Below are 17,289 nucleotides of genomic sequence, written 5' to 3'. Positions count from 1 at the left end.
ACCTTTTTTTTTCTTTCAAATCGTCACTTTTAGTTAATTTTTTCATTTTTGGTTAATTTTCTTCTATGGTAATGTTTATTTTTAGTAACGATTTTATTCCAAATTCTTAGGCTAGACTTTAACCATAGTTATCTTCTTTAGTATTCTATTGTTTGGCCTTGATTACAATTTTTCTATTTTTCGTTAGCTATTTAAGCCGGCTTGTGGGATTCAGAAGTCATTCAATTTATTTTATAATAAAAACCTAATCTCAGAGTTTATCTCAGAGTTTCTCTCTGTTTGTGATTTTTCTCAATCTCTAGCTTCGGTTATTTAACTAGCTGTTAGATTAATCTAAATTTTGTTCGTCGTTAGTTGGCATCAAAGATTTAGCATTTCCAGGGGTGAGTTATTTCAGGGCTGGTGGTAAAGGTCGTGGTCAACGTGGAAAGGTTCTGAATGAGCAACGCCCTACCCGCGATCGTAATGTACAGGACGCAATGATTGCAGATTTGCAGAGGCAAATAGCAAAATTATCCCAGCATCTAGAGACTCAAAACCAAGAATTTGGATTTATGATCAAGAGTCTGAATCCAGTTTTGAGAACCCGTATCACAATCGTGCTTGTTTTCGAGATTACAGTGGTAGGGAGGAGTGAGGTGGAAACCTAGGCTTCAAAGTGGAGCTACTGGGATTTTTTTGTACTCTACAAGCAAAGGGCTACATCGATTGGTTGCACGAAGTGGAACGTATCTTTGAATACAAGGATGCTGCAAATCGTATGAAGCTGAAACTAGTCACCATCAAACTAAAGGGCCGAGCGTCTGCCTGGTGGGAGCAGTTGAAGCTGTCTAGGGAGGAACAAAGTAAAGCCAAGATTGGCGACTAGGAGAAGATGAAGAAAAAGATGAAGGGTTACTTGTTGCCCTTCGGATATTCTCAGATCTTGTTTCAATGATTTCACACGTTGAGACAAGGAATGAAATCCGTTGATGAGTACACCGAGGAGTTCTATCAGTTGGTGGCTCAGAGCGATCTTTCTGAAACTGAAGAGCAATTGGTAGCACGTTATTTGGGTGGCTTGCGGTAACCTTTACAAGACATCCTCTACGTGCTCTAATCATGGAGAAATAGCAAACCAGGCAACTTGTGCCAAGGGGAGATAGAACAAATGGGGGGTCCCTCCGGAAGAGACTCGTCCTACTCCGCAGCCCACTCAAGGTTATGTTCGAACACAAATATTCGATGCTCCAGATGAGGGGAGCCCAATCATAGGGCAACAGAATGCAGAAAACCTCATGATCAATGAAGATGACATGGAGGATGTTGAAAGCCTGGGAGAACCAATCTATGATGAAAATGGTAAGGAAGGTGATGTCTTGCACGGTGATGGTAACGAGACCCTTGTTGTCAGACAGCATTTACTAACTCCCAAGGGTGATTTGGGCGAAGACTGGTTGAGGACTAATATCTTTCACACTACCTGCACTATTTCTTAGAAGGTGTGCCAACTGATCATAGATAGTGGTAGTTGTGAGAACGTGGTCTCCGAGGAAGCAATTCAAAAGCTGCAACTCAAGACAAACCAAAACCTAAAGCCGTACAAACTATCATGGCTGAAGAAGGGTAGTGAGGTCACCATCGACCAACGATGTTTGGTCTCCTTTTTGATTGATCTGAAGTATTTTGGAAATGCATGGTGTGACGTGGTATCTGTGGATTCTTGCATCTATTGCAAGGCAGGTCGTGGCATTATGATCGAAGTGTGATCCACGATGGGCGTAAAAACACCTATTCCATTAGCATTGAAGGGAAGAAGGTCACCTTAGCACCTCATGGGGAGAGAGTTGCTTCTGCTTCTGAGGGTGAAAAGGGACACACTCTTCTGTCAAAGGCTAGATTCTTGGAGGAGCCAAACAAAGAAGGCATGGTGTTTGCCTTGGTACCATGTGACGACTGTGGCGAGATGGACCATGAGATACCACCAGAAGTTCAGCAGATACTATCTGAGTTTTTAGACCTAATGCCAGAATACCTTCCCCCTGGACTTCTACCCATAAGAGATATACAACACCAGATTGACTTGGTGCCAAGATCTAGTTTACCCAACAAAGCAGCATATCGCAACGCCCCAAGGAATCAGAAGAATTGCAACGCCATGTGCAGGAATTGTTAGAAAGGGCTACATCTATGAGAGTATGAGCCCATGTGCAGTTGTTACCCTCCTATACCCAAGAAATATAGTTCATGGCATATATGCATGGACAATAGAGCCATTAACAGATCACCATGAAGTCAGATTCCTAATCCCCCACCTTGATGACATGCTGGATCAGTTGTCAGGATCTAAGATCTTTTCCAAAATTGATCTTAAAAGCATGTATCACCAAATCCGAATACTCTCTGAAGACGAGTGGAAGACAATGTTCACGATGCAACACTATCCGTATGAATGGCTGGTCATGCCCTTTGGGCTATCCAATGCACCCAGTATGTTTATGAGATTTATGCATCAGGTATTACGGTTGCTTATGGGAAAGTTTGTCGTCATCTACTTCGATGATATCCTCATCTACAATCTGATGTGGAAACACGTGGAGCACCTCAAGCTATTTTTGAGATGTTACGAAAGGAGTGCTTGTTCGTCAACCGAAAGAAGTGCTCATTCTTCGCCACTTGTTACATTCCTTGGATTTGTTGTCTCTACAGATGGTTTCCATGCTAATCAATCCAAAGTAGAGGCCATTTTTGAGTGGCCAACCCCTAAGACCCTACATGATGTGCGGAGCTTCCATAGATTGCCCTCCTTTTATCGATGATTCATCCGCAATTTCAGTGCTCTAATCACTCCCATCAAAGAGTGCCTAAAGGGGCAGTCATTCCAATAGTCCGAGGAAGCATAGACCAGTTTCGAGCTAATCAAGCAAAAGATGACTGAAGCACCAAATCTAGCACTCCCTAATTTTGAGAAGATCTTCAAGGTGAATTGTGATGCCTTCAGGGTGGGTATTGGTGGTGTCCTCAGTCAAGAAGGACGACCTGTTGCATTTTTCAATGAGAAACTGTCAGGATCGAAGAAAAACTACTCTAGGTATGACTTGAAGTTCTACGCCATTTTACAGTCCTTGAAACACTAGCGACACTATTTGGTACAAAAGAAGTTCATTCTGATTACTGACCATGAGGTGTTGAAGTACATCAAAAGGCAACAGAAGTTGAGTAGACGTGTCACAACCCCGTCCCAGGAAGGTCGGAATCGCGACGTACATGCCTGTTCTTTTCTTTTCTATTTTTTTTTCTAATAACATGTGATCGGCATGGACATGAAACACGTGCACTCTAAATTTTTCATTTAATAAAAGGGAACACCTAATGGACATTCTATTTGAACATTCATCCATAAGAGACTCTCAGAGTCCATCCCAACATAAAATGTCTATACATAACATAACCCATCATTTGTAACATAAATGTCCTCGTTAGGGAAGGTCCTAAGCGTCTGCCTCTCCCTTTGCAGTAATGCCTTGCTCCCCAGCCTTTTCATCATTACCTAGACGTTTAAAACATTTAACACAAAATGAGTCGAATACTCAGTAAGTAGTACACCATGTAGTGAACATACTAGGCATCTATTCTTTTCTTTTGAAACATGGATACATAAAGATTTTCGCTAATTCTTGACAATGCTTTCATGTATAACAGTTTAAGGAATAAGCCATACTTTCATGCATAAACATTTCATTGCTTTCATGCATAAACATTTCTTAGCTTTCATACATAAACAGTTCTTAGCTTTCATGCATAAACATTTCTTAGAAATAACTTTACGTTTCACTTTCTTTGGTCGGTACACACTATTACGCCCCGTGTGTTGGGGTTAACGGTCTTCCTTTGGACCTCGATTCCGCCCGTGGCCACAGGTTGGGAATCCTTTTTTAGTCAGGAGGCAATACTGGGTGCACTACCAGTACTACTTACCCGGCATTGCAATCTGTCCATTCATTGGTACCCTTTTCATTCATTTATATGGCCGTTACGTAATTTCATACATTAAGCATTCATTCATTCATGTCAGTCCTTTCAGTCCATTACGTTGACAATTCATTCATGGAAAACGTCATTTAAAAGTATGAACTTAACATCATCTTTTCATTTAACAGTGCATTCATGAAGAAGCATCACTTTTAAAGTATGAGCTTAAACATCACTTTTCATGGCATCCATAAAGCGTCAGTTCATAGGGACAATTTAATATCAGTTCGTAGGGACATCTTAAAACGTTTCCTTCGCGTTATTTAAAACATGAGTTCATAGGAGCATTTTAAAACGTTTTCTTCGCGTCATTTAGAACATCTCATAAATCATAAGGCATGAGACGTTCATCTCCTTCCCTTTTTGCAATCAAAACATTTTCATCATCTTTCTTACTCCAATGCACATGCATTTTTATGAAAAATATACATTTTCATGCTAGACTACATATAGGAATAATCAATAAGTTTATTGAGAGCATGTATGGAAATCTCATGACTTAGAACTTACGTGCATGCATTACTTTATATATACACACAATTATAATTGATAGGGTGCTTAACAGGGGCTATCAAGAAAGAGCTTGTACATACTATATTCATTTACTCTTTTCTTTAAGAGAACATTTGCAATAAGAGAGAGAGACATTCTTTCATAAAGAGAACTTGGTGTAAGAAGCATAGTCAGATCTATTTACCTGGGAGCTTTACTAGTGAGTTCCTTTGAACTTGAAAATAAACTCTTATTCAATGAAATGGAATAAATACATCAATATTCATTTCACTTTAAGCTTACTAACCGACACCCATACGCGCTCACTAAACTTCCAAGTTGGAATTAAAGCGTTTTCTTTAACCCCTTAGCTACATACATGGCACTAAGTCAACATTAATATCCTCATTCCGATATTTAAGGAAAGCCATGAAAGTAAGAAGCTTGCTTGTTGTCCCTCTTTAAAGGCTACCATTTTCTATACAAGGGATAGGTAGGAATCATGAATTAAAATGTATAGGATGGTATGGATTTATTTATGTATGGTAGGGAACAAGGAGGTACCACCCAAATCTGGAAATTTTATAAAAATGGCATTTTGAGAGCTTGTAACATCGTGTGGAAAGTAATTCTGACAAAAGACAATGCTTACAAGAGGTTGGTTTTTGTCACTTATTCTTCAAGGGATTTCCATACTAAAATTCATCATTGATTAAACAAAAGGGTGAAGTTGAGCAAGAGATGGAATGGGCTGACTTAGGCTCCCAAAACAGAATATATTTCAGAATTTTGCAATGCATGGGCAGCTGGCAAGTTCTAGCATGTTCATGGTCTTAAACATCGCTCACTTAACCAAATCTCAACCATACAATTAAATATCTTAAGAGTGGTAGAAACTTAAGAAAACCTCATATATATAAATATATATATATATATTCTGAAAACAGTACTAATAAAGAGATACAACTCTTGGCAAATTTAAGAATTCCTAAGGCAAGCTTATTAATTTAATTTAAAAGTCTTAGTGGCTTACTTAGGCCATAAATCTTAGGGAAAACATGTCTAAAACTATAAACTTTAACTCCATTAATTTAACACATAAAGACATGACTTTAACAAAATTTAAAACATGGTTTAAGCTTGATAAAACACATGGACTACAATTTTGCTTTGTGCAACACACGGCTGGGACAGCCAAAACAAAACACACACACACACATACGGTTTCTTCATATATATATATATATATATATATATATATATATATATATATACAACGGATTAATCAATCTTCCAAGTCAAATAGGAAAATATATAATTTTGAAAGGTAGAAGAATACATAGCATAACAACTTCAATATGCTCGGTTTTGCCAAAAGAACAGAGCATTGATGTTGGCCAACACATAGACAACAACTAAAAGTTAAGATTCAAGTTAAGACAACTAAATGGGTCTCCCAACATCAACAAAACCGAGTGGGTCGAGTTTAGGGTTTTACCTTTGGTGAAATCCTTCCAAAGCATGAAAATGAGGAGGATGGAGATAGATTCGGCTTAGGAAAACAAAGGATATACGAAACCTTTTGCTTGAAGTCCAAAACCGAACATCAATAATCGATTAAGAGAAACCCACTTGATTAAACTATGGCTAGGTTTCGAAATACACAAGGGAGAGGGTTGGAGATGCTCTTACCTTACTATTTCCCTCCTGAGAAGGAAGAAAATTGGAAGCTTGGCTTGAGATTAAGGGAGAAATGGAATGGGGAGGAGGGTCTGTCACACAGTGAGGACTGGAAGTATTTTCTTCCTTTCCTTGTTCTAGCTATCAGTGGGTGTAAGAGGAAGAAGAGGATTTGCTTTCTTGTCCCTTGGAATCGACGTGTAGGAGAACGAAGGGAATTTAATTTGGCTTATGGGCTTAAGGAGAAAGCTACGGTAAAGGGGATTTACTTGGCTTCTTGAGGAAGCTATGGTTTCAAGAGGAAGAAAAGTCAAAATGATTTAATCAAACTTGTCCCATAAGGTAGAGAATGAATGGTAGAGATCAAATGTGGGGAGATATTTCTTTTACCCACCAATCCAATGGTAAAAAGAATTTGGGTCATTTTCTGAATAAATAAAATAAAAGAGTTTAAGGGAAATATTTTAAAATTTTAAAAATAATACCCATGATTTATTTTAATAAATCATACTTTGAAAAAAAATAAAGCATACTCATCTTAAAATAAAATAATTAAAATTAGTAAAAATATTTATTCTCAAAATATTTAACTTAAAGAATTAATAAAAAATAACTTAAGGACCTACGTAGTAGGACTCGGGTATTACAAGACGACATGCTAAGTGGGTCGTCTATCTACAAGAGTTCACATTCTCTCTGAGGCACCAATCAAGGAGCGTGAACCGGGTTGTTGACGCTTTAAGTCGACGCATGGCACTCCTCACCACCATTATTACCAGAGTGGCGGGCTTTGACAATTGTAGGGATTTGTACGCCGAAGATATATCCGTTGGAAAGATTCTTAAGGAAGTAACTAAGGATAGGCGAAGTGATTTTCTTTTGCATGACGATCTTTTGTTCTATCGCCTACAATTGTGTATCCCAGGCTGTTCCTTGGAAGAGCACATTATACGGGAGCTACATGGCGAGGGGCACTTTGGATGAAGAAAGACTTTGGCTTTGATCGCGACAGATTACTACTGGCCCAAGTTGACCAGTGACGTGGCACGATACATGACGAGGTGTTTCTTGTGCTTGAGAGCGAAGGGAACCCTCAGCAATGCTAGCCTTTACACTCTGTTACCTGTATCTAATGGTTTGTGGCTTTACATCAGTATGAATTTTGTCTTAGGTTTAACCAGTACCCAACATGCCATGGATTCAATCTTTGTCGTGGTCGACCAATTTTCTAAGATGGCCAATTTTGTAGCTTGCAGAAAGACCATGGATGCCACCCGGATTGCTCATCTTTATTTGAAGGAGATTACTTGCCTACATGGTGTTCCTCGATCTATCACCTCAGACCAAGATATAAAGTTTATGAGTAATTTCTTGAAGAGTTTGTGGGAAAGCACGGAAGAAAGCTGTACTTTAGTAGTGCCTACCACCCCCAAACGAATGGGAAAACCAAGGTGGTGAATCAAAGCTTGGGGAACCTCCTGAGAAGCTTGGCGGGTACTAAGAAAAAATACTAGGACCTCGCCTTATCGCAGATAGAGTTCGCTTACAAACGATCCAAGAATCGGACTACCCGGTTGAGTCCATTTGAAATTGTGTACAGTCAAAATTAGTTGGGTGTCCTTGATTTGGCTTCCAATGGATTGGTCACCTAAACGTTAATGCCGAGGAGATGGCAACGAACCTTCGGAGAGTACACGACCAACTCAAAAAGCAATTCAAGCGAGCAATGCAAAATACAAGGTTTGCGAGGTTTGTGCTGACAATTCTCGCCACCAGGTACTATTTGATGTCGAAGATTTTGTTTGGGCTGTGGTAACCCGTGTTTGTATTCCTGTTGGTGAGTACAACAAGTTAAAGGATAGGAAGATTGGACCTTGTGAAGTTCTCCAAAAGATCAATGACAATGCATATAGACTACATCTTCCTAGTCATATGAGGACTTCGGATATGTTCAACATCAAACACCGCAGCCCATGCTTTGTCAACGATGGCATGAACTCGAGGGCGAGTTCTGTCTAACCTGGGGAGGCTAATGCAGGGGATGCAAGTCCGAATCCAAGTCCGATGAGGCTCAGCTAACAAATGCAACATTAAAAGCACTGGACTGCTTCGAGAAGGTAAACCAGAGCAAAACCGGTGGGAAGATATGAGTATTCCTAGGATTTGTGGACCCCATGCCTCACCTAGTGGGCCCCTTGTGAACCCCAAGACCAGCCATTTTTCCTTCTGTATTGCCACTTTTAGTTAATTCATTCACTTTTGGTTAATTTTTGTTTATGGTAATGTTTATTTTTAGTAACGATTTTATTCCAGATTCTTAGACTAGATTTTAATCATAGTTATCTTATTTTGTATTATATTGCTTGGTCTTAATTATAGTTTTTCTATTTTGCATGAGCTATTTAAGCTAGGCTTATGGGCTTCAGAAGTCATTCAATTTATTTTATAATAAAACCCTAATCTCGGACTTTCTCTCTATTTGTGATTTTTCTCAAACTCAATCTCTAGTTTCTATTGTTTAACTAGCCATCAGATTAATCTGTGTTGAAATAACTCTTTAAGCAACAAGGAAAATAGTGACTTCACTTAAGTAAGGATTCGGTGTCCTACACAGTTAGCCTAGAACTTGTCCAATTAGGCAATAGCCTTTGTGTGTGTGTGTGTGTTATATTCTCCTTTTATATGATAGTAGTTATTTTATGAACCCATATGATGAATATAGATAGGAATGAGGTAGGCTATGAGAGGAAGGATTTGCCTCATGAGAAGCTCACCCGACCACGTGGATGGATCGAGATAGTTTTAGGGTGAGCATGTCATGGGATGGAACTAAGTCCAGTCGAGTAGCTGAGGAGTCGTGAGCCCGAGGCATTAGGATCATCGATGTCGTCCACTCATCAAGGAGGACTACTCATTCAAGGTCATGTACCAGGCAGCGATGACAATGAGGTTGAGAAACACATTGACCTAGGCCACTTTGGTAACATGTTTTAAGATTCCGATGATGAAGTACTTTATTATATGCCCCAACATACCACACCAGTAGACCTCAACTCACCCCCACCCGCATTGACAAGTGACTATTTGTCCAAGGATGGACAGTAGATTTGGTGAGCAACATCTTCTCTTTTGTTTGATGGTAGTCATTTTTTTAGTACACATGTAGATCTCGTGGATGAAATCTTTTTTTAGGAAGGGAGGATGGAACAACCTACCAGGAATTCAGTGGATGAATTTTTTTAGACTTTTGGAACATCATGAAAACTCCAGAAAGGTTTCACAATTTGAGCAATCGCTAGGTTTTAGTTTGTAAATATAGTCAGTTTCTTACCCGCTATGGTGTCAGAAATTTTATTTTATTTATTTGAAGTACTCAGAAGTATGAGATTGAGAAACGATTTGAGCCATTAGTCTTAGATGGTCATTTAGGATTTTACGGTGTCATGATGCATTTTTCATTTTTCCAGATGATAACTGCTCAAAAATGCCTTTTGTATTGCACCACTAGGTTCTTATGATTATTTAGAATTTGCTACAATGTTTATTTTCATCATTTCAGAGTGAATAGTAATATTTGTGATAGCGTCATGTGGCACCTAGTCCAGTTGATTTACAAATCATAGTGTGGATTGTTCAAATCAGTCTAGAGAAGTTTTATTTGAATATTTGGCAAGATCTTAGCCACACTTGGTGAATGGTATAGGACACTTGGCACTATGAGAAACCATGAGATGGAAATATGAAGGAAATGAAGGAAAATCAAGCATTATGAGCATGCCACCTAAGCCAAACACAATTCCATCCAACCATTCATTTTTGTGCCAAACCAAATTGGGTTTCAACCTTAATGAAACCCCAAACCATTGATATCTAATTGATACAGTAAAACCTTGGTGGAAGCGGAAATTCCGAATGGTTTCCAAAACCCTATTTTTGGCTAGTTTTAGCTTAGTGATTAATCACTTGATTAAATTACTTCCACATGCTATTAACCACTCAAATTCATGTCATTACACCCTCTTTTATTCTTTTATATCTTGGTAAATTCAATGGGCCAAATGTAACACTCTGTCTAAAAAACCCATTAAAACTTAGCCATTAGATCTCTCTTGGTTAGCTTTTCTTGGGTTATATATTTATTTATTTATTATTTTTTTTAGTGTTAGAATCACAATTATTTTTCTTGAACCAAGCTAGAAATTTGGGAGGAATTTTAGTGCCTTATTTTTTTTACCACTAAGGAGGTGACACTTGGCATTACTTTTCGGTTAAGGAAAAGAATGGACATTCTTTGCTAGAATGTCTAAGAAAGTTTGATGGACCAAGAATGAGAATCTTAAAGCCTAGTCCCATTAGCATTTATGGTGTAATAGGCCTTTCTTGAAGAGTCTTAGGAATTAGGCCCAAGTGTGAGAAAAACTTAAAGCCTTTGGGCCTAACTTAATGGTAGTAAAGACCTTAGGCCCAACCTTGAAAAAACATGCTTTGTGGGCCCAATCTCGGTTAATCTTTGAAGCCCTTATTAAGACCTCAAATCTGGACTTACGGCCCACTCAATAACCCACACCCAAAAGCCCACATCAAAGAAATTTACACATATGGCCCCTCAAGCCCAACAAGGCCCAAAAGCCTTGTCTGCCAATTTGTGCACTTCTATTTTGAAGCCCACATGCACCATACTTGGTTTCCCTCAAGCCCATATTGCACCCCCATGCCCAAGGTTTTCTTGGAAACTAAATTAAGTTTTCAACTTGAGTTAAGAGGATTAATCACCTTACCCATAATTAGTGATCTCTAAACCATGTTTTGAGCTTAATTTCCATTTTAATTATTTCTCACCTTTTTTATCTGGACCTTATTATTTTTATTGTTGTTTTTTATCATTCATAAATTAAATTAGAATATTAGTCTTGATCCAACACATGTCATTTGAGGCAAATACATGCCAATGCCCAAATCATCATCAATCGGCACCTTAATGCATCACTTGGTGTATTGTACCAATTTAGCCCCTAGCCCACGCCAATTTCATTCTTTTATCAAGGGCATTTTTGTATTTTAACCCTCACATTATCCCTCTTGGTTCAGTTTGGGTGTTGGTCGAAATGGCTCCAAAACAACCAAACCAAATTGATCCAACCAGTTCCAACCAAAGCCTAGTTGAATGCCTAATAGAATGGCTAGTGTTTGGTTGTAATTCTGCACTTGGTTGAACCACCACCACACGCCACCTCCCTCCTCCTCCAATCCCCAAGAGCCCCTCCTGTCATCATGGTAAACTTTAACTCAAAGCCACTCTAAGTAGAGCCAAAACCGATAGACTTTTGTACAAGACACCACTCAGCAACCACCCCACTTCACCCTCTTCCTTGAGCTGCACACACATCATCACTTGGCAGCCAATCCCTCCATCTTCTACCATATGTAAAGTGTAACAGCCCGCTAGAAATTCAAAAGTGGAATTTCTATTGGCTTTAGGAATCTCGTGAAAACCCCGTAAGTTTTTACGAATCGACCAATCGTATAGGTTTTAGTCTGTCAACATAGTCAGTGTTATCACTCACTATGGTGCCAAAAGTGCGATTCTATATATTTGAGGTGGTTATAAGTGTCAGAATGTGTTTTGGTCTGCGTCATTAGACTCATTTGATTATTTAGGATTTTATGGTGCAACAAGTCTTTTTTCATATTTTCGGACGAAACGCCTGTTCGAAACTATGAAACTTTTTTTAGGGGCACTTCGGGGTTGAATTTCGGTAAAAGATTTTCACTGTAGCTTAATATGAATATTTAGGAATTTTTAGTGCTAAGTTTATGATTCACTTTTTCATAGTGAATAGTAACCTTTATAAGCGCACCCAATGCAGTGTTTTCAGAATCACAGTGGAATGTCCAAATTAGATTAGAGAAGTTTTATTTAGACACTTGGCAAGATCTTAGCCACACTTAGTTAATAGTATTAGACACTTGGCATAAAGAGGAACCATTAGATAGATTTGTGAAGGAACTTTAGGTGTGAGATCATACCACCTAAGCAAAACTTTGTTTCATCTAATTAACCAACTTGTGCCAGACCAAAGAGGGTTTTAATCCTAGCGAAACTCTAAATGGTTGGAATCCAATTGAAACCCCAAAAACTTGATTGAAATCGAAACCCTAAACGGTTTCCCCAAACCCTAAAGTTGGCCTTCAAATCCTTTCTAATCCGATTTCTAGCATTGTGTTTAATCACTTGATTAAATCACTTCCACATGCTACTAATCCTTCAAATTTGTGTTAGAACATCATTATCCAACTTTGTTAACCTTGAAAAAAATTGATTGGGCCAAGTGATATTGTATTTGGGCTTGATAGCAACCTAAACCCTATTTAAACCCCAAAATTTAGGCCCATTTGGTTTAGGCCCATTAAGGCCCACGAATTTGACCACATTAGTATTGCTTCATGGCTAAGTTTTGTACCCCCACTTGGCTGGTCAGATCTTTACAAAGAAGGGCCACCTCACTCTTTTACTTTAACACTCCACCTTGAGAAAAGATCTTGGGTTGATTTTTGCTTATTGTAATGAGAAGAAAAGGCCAACACTTAAGCTTCCATTCAGTCCTATCACTTTCCATAACCTGTGTAAGAGGATTTCCAGTCCACTTCCCACGAAAATCAACTCTCCTTTACACTTTTCCTTTATAGAACACAAAAGACTCTCTTGGACAGTTTTTCTTATCTCTTTTGCACGCCCATTTCGAAGCTTTTGTAAGTGTTTTATCGCATATTTTCCTTCATAAAAGTTGTTCCTTTTTTAGTCTAGTTTACTTGGACTAATTTGTTCCATTTTGAGATCATTTGATTGGTAAAAAGTTGTTTAAACCCCAGAAACTTCATTCTGGGCGATAAACTGGAGAGTGTGTTATATTTTGGAGTGTTTGACCAATCTAATGAATAGATATTGATCCAAAATTTTTATGGAGTACTATTAGCATGTGTATATGACTATTGGTTGAGTATTTGTTGCATGCTTAAAAGTTTTGGTGAAATATTTTCTTAGATCTAGAAACTTAGAAACTGGAAGAGGAAAAACAGTTTCTGTTTTGAGAAATCTTAAATCTTTTATGCTTTAATCTTATTCCAATGGCTTTGATATTTTTATTGGAGAATCCTAAGCCTCTTATATACATGTTAGAATGTTATTTTGAAGATATTTGAAGCTAGTCTCGAAGATATGGAATTTTATGCAAGGAGATTTTCGGTTAGGCCAAAGTGATTATGTTCTTGGCTAAAATTATGTTTTGGTTGATGTTTAACCACGTGATCTTGAGTTTGAAGCTTGGACCTGTTCTAGGACACCTTTTTAAATCATGTGATGTTTTGGTTTGATGATTACATATTTATAAGTCATGGAGCAAGAGGTTGATCAAACCAAGTTAGAAACAAAAATCTGTTTTGAACTTAGAAGAAAAACCAAAGAGTTCAAGTATGGTTTTAGTGATTTTGATGACTTTTGTTCATGATTCAAAACATGATTATTCTTAGGAATATGTTATGAGTATATTAGAAGAAAATTTTTTGGTTTAATCATGAGTCTTGATTTGAAAGAATTACAACAAAAATCAAAGGAAATAGCCTTTGTAAGTTTCGGGTCTATAGAGTTGTAATGGTTGTGTTTAGTTTTAAATTTTTCTGAATTGATATTTGAGCTTAGGTTAAAATTTACATAAGGTATGTAAATTTTGGAGTTAGGATGCAAAATCCATAAGTTAGGGGTAAAATGGTCATTTTCCCACAGGTAGAGGGTAAAATGATAATTTTACTTTAAGTTGATATTTTTCCATATTCCTAATTGTTAGTGATTAAGTTTTAATTTTTAGAAATCACTACTTTGAGTTTCTCGTGATCGCACTTGTGTTTTGTCTAAAAGCGCGAAGATCGAGGTAAATTAGCTTTTAACTTACTATCAGTTTAATGTGTATGAGTGAGATAAGTAAGGGAACTAAAGTGTATGTATGCATGTTATCATATGTGCCATGCCAAGTCATTACATATTTATCTGTTACTCAGAATTTATTCTGTCACGAATTATTCATCTGTTACACAAGATATTCTGTCACGTATTTCTATACATTGCTATGCATTGCAAGTATGTCATGTTAAGTTAAGTATGCCATCTGTTACATGTATTTCATGTCACGTAATATTCACTGTCACATATTATGCCATGTTACGGAATATTGTCTGTTATATGTTATGTCATGTTACGAAATAATGTATGTTATATGTATGCCATGTTATAAAATGTTTTCTGTTACAAGTAAGTCTCAAAGTATGTCATGTATGTTATCTTACGTTCACGTCACGTTACGCTACATCGGGACTTCTGTCTTTCCATATTCATGTCATCCCTTCTCAAATATAGTTTGTGTATCTCGAGAACAGTCTTGTTAAGTTATTCATGTCAATCACGACCCTAAGCGCTAGGATGAGGTAATATCCTAGTGAAACTCCTTTGTTCAAGCTGGAGTGTCTAAATAGGTGTGAAATTTTCTAGGTTGACGAAGTACAAACAGGTTGCGAATGGGACCTAACTAGCTGGTCACCGGAGCGCGCCAGGCACTAACTCCGATGGAGCCAAACTTTATTTTACGTGTGTCCACGGCAAGTATGGCACAAACAATTCATGGAGCCACAACAACTATGGAGCATACACTACATGTGACACGTAAGATACGTGGGGCCACAACAATTGTGGAGTATGTATTAACGCACTCACAGCTGGTATAGACACTTGTATTGTGATGCAGTAATCGGTAGGGACACACGGCTCAAGGGGACCTATATAGCACCCGTATGGTCATTTTAATGATTAAGTCTACTGAATAAGATTCCAAGTTCATGTATTTCATGTTCAAGTCATGTTTCACGTTATGTTATGTTCAAATTTACGTTCATGTCCAAGTTTCCAGTTTATGTCACGTCAAGCTAAGTTTCAGTTTCAGTTCAAGTTATGTCAGTTCATGCCATGTTATGTCAAGTCACATTATGCTCATTATTTCATGCCATGTTATGTCAAGTTATGTTTTGTTTACTTTTGACTTGAGTTGTACATTCATGTCTTTATTGCCATGCATGCATCATTAACCTGTGTGGGAGTTTTTTGTTAACTTGCTGAGATTTGTAATCAAATCTCACTATGGTAGTCCTAACTACCATTCCCCCCGAATGGTAGATCTTGTTGCAGGATCAGAAGGAGAACTGGGAATCGACCCACTGGAAACGGTCGACTAAGCGACGGTGTGACGTTGATGTAGTTACCTTAGATTACTACTTGTATTTTGTGGAGTTCAATCTCCAGCACTCTTTTGTTCATAACCATTTTGGACTAGTGTTGTGATCTCAGTTGATTAGTATGTCTTTATGTATGAAATATGTTTTAAATATTTGGGATATTATAAGTTTGGTGCATAGTATTACTAAAGAAAAAAAAATTATCCGCTGCGAATATTGCATAATGCTAGATGCATGTTAGGAACATTGCATCTTATATGTCATGAACGGGGGCAGGTAACCTTGTGTTGCATGTCTCGACGCTTCAAATGTCAGTCCGATCCCAAACGAAATTTAGGAGCGTCACATAAAGGCCATCAAGAGGTTTCATATTACCTACACAACACAGCCATGAAGAAAGGACAAAAAGATGAGCAAGCAAGTGATGAAAGCTGGACATATTTTGAAGACCCTACCCAACGACATTGTAGCATGACCTCACTTGCTTCCTTGCATTTTGTTTTATTTTTCTACACCATGGCAACACCTGCACCCACATAACTCAATGCAGCACTTCAAACGAATAAAATGATGGAGGTTTGAATACTATTCACCTGCACAAGTGATGACACAATGTTGGTTGAATCACCACCACACTCCACCAATCACAAAGCTTTCCTCCAGACAAGGTAGACATCCCCCTCCCCTCTTGAAGCCTATATATACTCCTTTCCTCTCCTCACTTCCTCACACCACTTCTCAATCATTCTCTTGAGTTCTTGAAGAGTTCTTCCCCTCCTAGTGTGCAATAGAGTGAAACCGAGTGAGTTGTGTAAAGTTCTTGAGTGTTCTTGTGTTGGGAGCTTTAAGGGCCACGACTTTTGTGAGTATTCTTGCGTAATCTCTTGTTGAGTATTAGAATAGCATGTTAAGTTTAATCTATGTCACAGAGAATGAGATCTTGATTAGTTTAAAGAAGGTTTAGCATGCTAATATCAAACTGGGTTAGATTTGGTGTTTTGATGAAATAAATTGCTTTGGGTTGAATTTTTAGTCATGACATGTCTTGGTATAATTTTATATGATTCATTAATATCTTGTAATGATTTTTGAAGGTTTAAATTTGAGGTTGAAAGCATGCGATGATAGGTTTTAAGTTGATGATCAAGCATGTTTAGGTTTTGCTTAGTTTAAGTTTAATTCATGAAGTTTTGATTAATTTTCTTAGGATTGAATAATGAGCAATTATAAAAACCATGTGATTGGGATAAGAATTAAAATGCATGATTTAAGTAGGTTCTAAATATTCATTTGGTAAAGAAAAACTAGAAATATCATTCATATGCTTAATGGATACTTTAGTGGTAATTTGGCCTTAATCCAGCTTAAGTATTGGGATGAACTTGTATGATCTGAGTCTAAGCTTTTAATGTGTCCCTAAGGTTATAATTATAGTTTGCACTTGATGAATTTGAGTACACATGTATCCATAGAGGTTAAATAGAATGAAATTAGACATAGGCCTTAAAGGGATGCATGCCATAGGTTGGGTAAGTTTGACATAGTTGTACTTTGAATCTTGCAATTCTAAGGGCATAGATTATTTTAGAACATAGAAATTATGAGGTTTGTGAAATTTGGTGAAATTTGGGGCCCATATGCAAATAGTGAAAATTTAGGGCCTTAGTGGAAACTTTGCTAAGCATAGGGGCAGTTTTGTAAATACTAGTTCTTGAACCCTTTTGATTATAAACATCTTCCTTAGTAGTTCAAATCCTAACTTAGTATAACTTTGATTACAGACACTTCAATTCTCTAAACTCGGGAAGTTTGTAAGTTGGTATTTAACTT

The 17,289-nt window shown here is 37.7% G+C and overlaps 1 protein-coding gene and 1 long non-coding RNA gene across 2 annotated transcripts; one reads left to right on the top strand and one right to left on the bottom strand.

Annotated features, from left to right (window-relative positions):
* Positions 1-3,312: 3,312 nt before the first annotated feature.
* Positions 3,313-4,758, bottom strand: LOC121261855. Its single transcript, XR_005940016.1, has 2 exons — positions 4,709-4,758; positions 3,313-3,529 (listed from the first exon to the last, which is right to left on the bottom strand). It is a non-coding gene; the product is annotated as an uncharacterized LOC121261855 (long non-coding RNA).
* A 2,478-nt stretch (positions 4,759-7,236) lies between these two features.
* Positions 7,237-8,202, top strand: LOC121262075. The gene is made up of 2 exons (XM_041164505.1): positions 7,237-7,588; positions 7,853-8,202. The coding sequence occupies exons 1-2, from the start codon at positions 7,237-7,239 to the stop codon at positions 8,200-8,202; spliced, it is 702 nt and encodes a 233-aa protein (XP_041020439.1).
* The last annotated feature ends 9,087 nt before the right edge of the window (positions 8,203-17,289 follow it).

Source organism: Juglans microcarpa x Juglans regia, chromosome 4S, assembly GCF_004785595.1.
Source record: "Juglans microcarpa x Juglans regia isolate MS1-56 chromosome 4S, Jm3101_v1.0, whole genome shotgun sequence".
Classification (NCBI taxonomy): Eukaryota; Viridiplantae; Streptophyta; class Magnoliopsida; order Fagales; family Juglandaceae; genus Juglans; species Juglans microcarpa x Juglans regia.
Note: the sequence above shows the minus strand (reverse complement) of the source record. Positions and strands in the feature narration are given on the sequence as shown.

Bases quoted from the DNA above. Each gene is read 5' to 3' on its own strand.
- LOC121262075 (XM_041164505.1), top strand. From the start codon at position 7,237: ATGACGAGGTGTTTCTTGTGCTTGAGAGCGAAGGGAACCCTCAGCAAT. The intron at 7,589-7,852 runs GTACTTTAGTAG...AATGCCGAGGAG, and splicing joins GGAAAGCACGGAAGAAAGCT to ATGGCAACGAACCTTCGGAG.